Source organism: Enhydra lutris, unplaced genomic scaffold (assembly GCF_002288905.1).
Source record: "Enhydra lutris kenyoni isolate GAN:26980312 unplaced genomic scaffold, ASM228890v2 scaffoldscaffold68, whole genome shotgun sequence".
NCBI classification, from domain to species: domain Eukaryota; kingdom Metazoa; phylum Chordata; class Mammalia; order Carnivora; family Mustelidae; genus Enhydra; species Enhydra lutris.
In genome coordinates this window covers 7,181,240-7,186,916 of record NW_019154152.1, presented here as the reverse complement: position 1 = coordinate 7,186,916, position 5,677 = coordinate 7,181,240, and the positions used below count along the sequence as shown (strand labels likewise).

The window sequence follows — 5,677 nt, the reverse complement described above, 5'->3', positions numbered from 1 at the left end:
CATATTCTGAGATGGGAAATGAAGAAATACTCTAATATATTGAAGATTCCTCCAGTATACTGAAACCATTGTGAATGTGGGCTGTGTGAGATTAGGGCACATTCAGGTCTCACCTACGGGATCATTAGTAACTGCTGGTTCACTTTCCTTGACTTTGTCTTTCCTACTCTCATTTTGCAGAAAATATATCTTGGCTGACCTCACCACTTTTCATTGTGCATTAAGACCCCTCTCTTCAGAAATGCTTAGCCTGACTTCTATTTTAGTACCACTGACTATTGAAGAAAGGGTAGGAGCCCAAAGGGAACCTATGATTTTGAACATTCTCTACAGAGCTAAGAAAAGTCAAGGAATGTGTAGATATATATGGTGTGCCTCAGTTGAGTCTAAAACAGGTTAGGATTCTTCCAAAATATTGTGACTCTAAAGGAGAAGCTTATTTTTTTTTTACATTTTGGAAGGTACTGCTTTTGATTGCCAATCACTATAACAAGAAAGGTATAGAATGAGGCCATAAATTTTCTTTCTAAGGGTATAATAGAGGTCTAAATAACATATGGAGACTTCTACTTTCCTGGAGAATGAATGCCAATCAAATCCTAGGAAGAAGAATGACGTGGGAAAACTGGACAATTGTCAGTGAGTTTGTTCTTGTGAGCTTTTCAACCTTGTCTTCTGAGCTAAAAGCTCTACTGTTTCTCCTTTTTTTAACTATTTACCTGGTTACCCTAATGGGCAATGTTCTCATCATCCTAGTCACTACAGCTGACTCAGCTCTACAAAATCCTATGTACTTCTTCCTCAGGAACTTGTCCTTTCTGGAGATAGGCTTCAACTTGGTCATTGTGCCCAAGATGCTGGGAACTCTGATCATCCAAGACACAACTATCTCCTTCCTTGGCTGTGCCACTCAGATGTATTTCTTCTTCTTCTTTGGGGCTGCTGAGTGCTGCCTCCTGGCCACAATGGCATATGACCGCTATGTAGCCATCTGTGACCCTTTGCACTACCCAATCATTATGAGCCGCAGGGCCTGTGGCCAGCTAGCAGCTGCCTCCTGGTTCTCAGGTTTTCCAGTGGCCACCGTGCAAACCACATGGATTTTCAGCTTCCCTTTTTGTGGCCCCAACAGAGTGAACCACTTTTTCTGTGACAGCCCCCCTGTCATTGCACTGGTGTGTGCTGATACCTCTCTGTTTGAACTGGAGGCTTTGACAGCGACTGTCTTATTCATTCTCTTCCCTTTCTTGCTAATCCTGGGGTCCTATGTCCGAATCCTCTCCACTATCTTCAGAATGCCATCAGCTGAGGGGAAACGCAAGGCCTTCTCCACCTGCTCCTCCCACCTCCTGGTTGTCTCCCTCTTCTACAGCACTGCCATCCTCACATACTTCCGACCACGATCCAGCACCTCTCCTGAGGGCAAGAAACTGCTATCACTGTCCTACACAGTGGTGACTCCAATGTTGAACCCCATCATCTACAGCTTAAGAAATAGTGAAGTTAAGGCTGCACTGAAGCGAGTCATCCACAGGACCCTGGGCCCTCAGATACTGTGACTGACTGTGATGCAAACCAAATGAGTGGAATGCAAGGAGAAAGGAAAGGACTCCTCAAGTATGCTTTAGTGCCTCCTCATTCTAAGAGCCATGATATATATCCACTAGAATTTTGGACTTTACTAGGCTCTGTTTCTGAATGAAAGAACATAAGCGATGAAGGAGAACTTCTATAGGCCTGGGTCCATAGTACTGGGGGACTAACATATCTGAGGATACTGCTAGTTGACACAGATTGGGAGCTGATCTGAAGGTTGACAGTTGTAGTGACAACACTACAATTTGCATTCTGTACTTGTTTTAACTTTTCTTGAACTTCCTCAAACATGTCTTTTTATAACTTCCTGCTTTACATTATCTATGTTTCCAAACACCCCCTGAAACTTTCAAGGATCTTTTTGCTTACAAGATAAACTTATAACAAAGGTAATAATAAGCGGTAGAGTTTTATGTCATTCTTTCACTTATTTTTTGAACTCAATTTCTTTATTTTTTATTTGTATTTTTTTTATTTCTTTTCAGTGTAACAGTATTCATTGTTCTTGCACCACACCCAGTGCTCCATGCAATACGTGCCATCCCTAGTACCCACCACCTTGTTCCCCTAACCTCCCACCCCCCGCCCCTTTAAGACCCTAAGGTTGTTTTTTAGAGTCCATAGTCTCTCACTCAATTTCAATACATTTTTATTCAACATTCAGCGTGTGTCAGATCCTGTTTAGGACCTGAAGACACAGTGCTGAAGAAAATAGACAAATTTCTTACCTTGTGGAATTTATATTCTAGTGAGAAAGAAAATAATAAAGTCATACTTTAAAAATTCCCCTGGCTTATAAAGTACCCATGTACTACTAGGCTAGCAAATGAGGACTTCTTCCTCTGCTACCATGATTAGTCTGTGCCTCATCTGGAGAAAGACTACTCCACACAGACACCACCTCAATCTCAAATTATTCACCTTGGATATGAGAATTGTTTGACAGAAAAGGTGTGAGAAATACCAAGCTAAGTGGACAACATTCTAGGAAACTGCTATGAATAACCCAGAGATTCTTTGTTTACTAGATGTTATGCAGTCATATTGGGATTAGATGAAACCAGCTGTCCTTCTTAAACTTGCCTATCAGTCTAGCAGCCCCTTTTTCTGATTTTGTCCAGTGAACATAGGCCAACTCTGGATTCTTTAAAAATAGCAGACTTGGGGTGTTGATACCATATATAGGTGTGAATTATTCATAACAATATATTGATATTTAACAGAATAAAATAGCATTTACTGCATAGGCATGTCCTCTCCGCAAACTCTATAAATAACTCTAACTCTGTGTGCCATGGAAGTACCAGGACCAGGTCAATCTCCCACACAGGGTACCCTTCACTTCTCATGTATCAAGGGCTCTACAAAAGCAGCACACTCTGAATTATCACTATAAGAATTTTCAAATGAAAGGGTAGATATTGGGGTTCTGTTTGGATGATAGCAGTCACACAACAAAGCAGATTGGCACCATTATACATTTATAATCTCCAATTTTAGCCAAAATTTCATTACTCCTTCATATGTATTTTACTTGTTCTTTTATGGTAGGCAGAATAATGGTCCCCCAAAGATGTCCATATACTAAACCCCAGGACTTATAAACATGTTACCTAACCAGAATAAGGATTGTGTAGACAGAATTAAAATAAGTAACTTCAGATGGGGTTGTTATCCTAGATTTTCTTTGGAATACCGTAACAAGAAATTAGAAGGTAGGTAGAGAATGAGCCTGAAATATTTATTCCTGCGGCTTTCCCGCCTCCATACACCATGTCCACAATCCCTGTCTCAAGGCTTTCACTATAGAGCTATGCTCTCCAAGTCCTAGTTGTCCTTTAGGCCCAGGATTAGTACAAGCTTCTTTCTCACTCTTGCTAGCCCTGGGATGTCACTATTTCTTGTTAGTTTCAGAATCCTGTCTTTATGTTCATCTGATAGATAAAATACTCTTGTCCCTAATAAGAGTGTGAGAAGGACAGCAGAACTCATATATTCTCTTCATTGTACCCATGCTCTTCACTACCCACTTCAAACATACGTAGATGCATGTGCCGGCCCACATACATCTAGCACCTAGCTCATAGAGTGGTTAAGTAATGCTTGCTAATGTATTGATTGTGTGATGATGCAAAGAGATTCATAAATACCAAAAGGTAAAGAGTTGGAGTAAGATCTAGGATAGATTGATAGTAATATTGAACATGATAAAAAAAAAAAAGATGGATTTTATAGGTTCCAGGGTTTATAAAATATGAATGTTTCTTTCAGGATTTCCTAATTTTTATGAGCTAAAACCACCAAGAAGGAAGGAAACACTCCTTCTACTGGTCCATGAGTTATTCTCTTTCTTCTTTTACAAAGAAAGTGCTTCATGAAGGATGAAGGGTAGGTCCACGACAAAGCCCAAAGATAAGAATCTTACCATATTCCAATCTTGCTGAGGCAACTACTCAGCAAGTCTACTAAGTAGGAAGAACAAAGAAGTCCTCACAGTCAGTGACAGATTTCAAACCTGCATGAGAAATTTCCTTGTTGCTACTTTCTTCAGAGCTCCCTTCACATCCTTGTTCCTCAAGCTATAGATGAGGGGATTAAGCATGGGTGTCACCATTGCATAGAACACAGACACCAGTTTTTTCTGTTCTTTGAAAGTGAAAGTCTTTGGTGTCATGTAAGTGACAATTGCTGATCCATAAAAAAGGATGACCACTAGGAGGTGGGAGCCACAGGTAGAGAATGCCTTGAGCCTCCTCACAGCTGACTTCATCCTCACCACAGTCACTATGATGTGGCTATAGGACACCAGAATTAGGGAAACAGGTATGAGGAGAATCATGACACCCATGAGGAAAATGGCCATCTCTGAAGTGCGGGTGTCTGTGGATGCCAGGATCAACAGTGCAGGGGCCTCACAGAAGAAATGAGCTATACTATTGCTGCCTCGGTAGGGTAGCCTTAGTACAAAAGTGGTATCCACCACAGACACCAGAATGCCGCTGGTCCATGATCCTGCAGCCAGCTGGACACACACCCTCCACGTCATGACGCTAGGGTAATGCAGAGGGTTGCAGATGGCCACATACCGATCATAGGACATCACTGCCAGAAAGGCACACTGTGTGCATCCAAAAATGAGGAAGAGTATAAGCTGAGCTGCACAACGTGTGAATGAAATGACCTTCTTCCTGGATAGCAGGTGGACTAGGGCCTGAGGAACGATGTTGGTAGAAAAACAGAGGTCAGCCAGAGATAAGTTGCAGAGGAAAAAATACATGGGTGTGTGAAGCCGGGAGTCAGCCTGCACAAGGCACATGAGAAGCAGATTTGCAAGCATGGTGACCAGGTAGACACCCAGGAATACAATGAGTAGCAGCTTCTGGGGGTCATCAGAGAGTCCCAGAAGGAGGAATTCAGTCACCTGTGTCTGATTTGATTGTCTCATAGTTTGTCTCTTTTTTCAGTAAGAAGTCACCTCATGCCAAACATAGGTCCATAAAGCCTATAAGTTTATACAAATCAGATTCAGAGGGCTTTAGAATTTCCCTCAATCACTACCAGCCATTCCAACAATCCCCTTTATGTAGAAGAGGATCATGCTGCTTTAGTTGGAACATTTTCAGTGTTGCAAAACTTAATACTTTAAGGAAAGTGCATTTATTTTCAGTATCATCTGCAAATGTAAAGTAGATCAAAAGAATCATCTTCTTTATGCTGAATATGAAATATCTAGTAATAAAAAGATTCAATTAATCTATAAAGTATTGGCATTTAATTTCATTTTATTATCACCTAAAACCCTTAAGTCTTATGCTGCCATAGCCATACCTCCCCTGTTTTATGATGGTATAGTTTTTTTTTTAATTCTTTGAGCATATGACTGTTCTCTCTTCCTTCAAAAGACAGTCACTAAAGTATAGGAAATTTTTTAAAAAGCCAAAGTACCTTGAAGAACTGACATTTTGTTTGGAGAAAATAACCTGTTCTGGACAGAGCTGGGAAATCAAGGAGTAATTGGGTAGTATGCCATCACCTCTTTGGCAATCCCATCCCAAGCTGTGGCTGGAACTCCCAAATATCA

General features: G+C 41.0%; 2 protein-coding genes across 2 annotated transcripts; one reads left to right on the top strand and one right to left on the bottom strand.

Annotated features, from left to right (window-relative positions):
* Window positions 1-611: 611 nt before the first annotated feature.
* On the top strand, window positions 612-1,559 carry LOC111159511 (olfactory receptor 10A4). The gene has a single exon (XM_022522034.1). The coding sequence runs from the start codon at window positions 612-614 to the stop codon at window positions 1,557-1,559; it is 948 nt and encodes a 315-aa protein (XP_022377742.1).
* Window positions 1,560-4,105: 2,546 nt separating this feature from the next.
* Window positions 4,106-5,041, bottom strand: LOC111159544 (olfactory receptor 2D2-like). The gene has a single exon (XM_022522072.1). The coding sequence runs from the start codon at window positions 5,039-5,041 to the stop codon at window positions 4,106-4,108; it is 936 nt and encodes a 311-aa protein (XP_022377780.1).
* Between the last annotated feature and the right edge of the window lie 636 nt (window positions 5,042-5,677).

Coding starts and splice junctions, on each gene's coding strand:
- LOC111159511 (XM_022522034.1), top strand. CDS start 612: ATGACGTGGGAAAACTGGACAATTGTCAGTGAGTTTGTTCTTGTGAGC.
- LOC111159544 (XM_022522072.1), bottom strand. CDS start 5,041: ATGAGACAATCAAATCAGACACAGGTGACTGAATTCCTCCTTCTGGGA.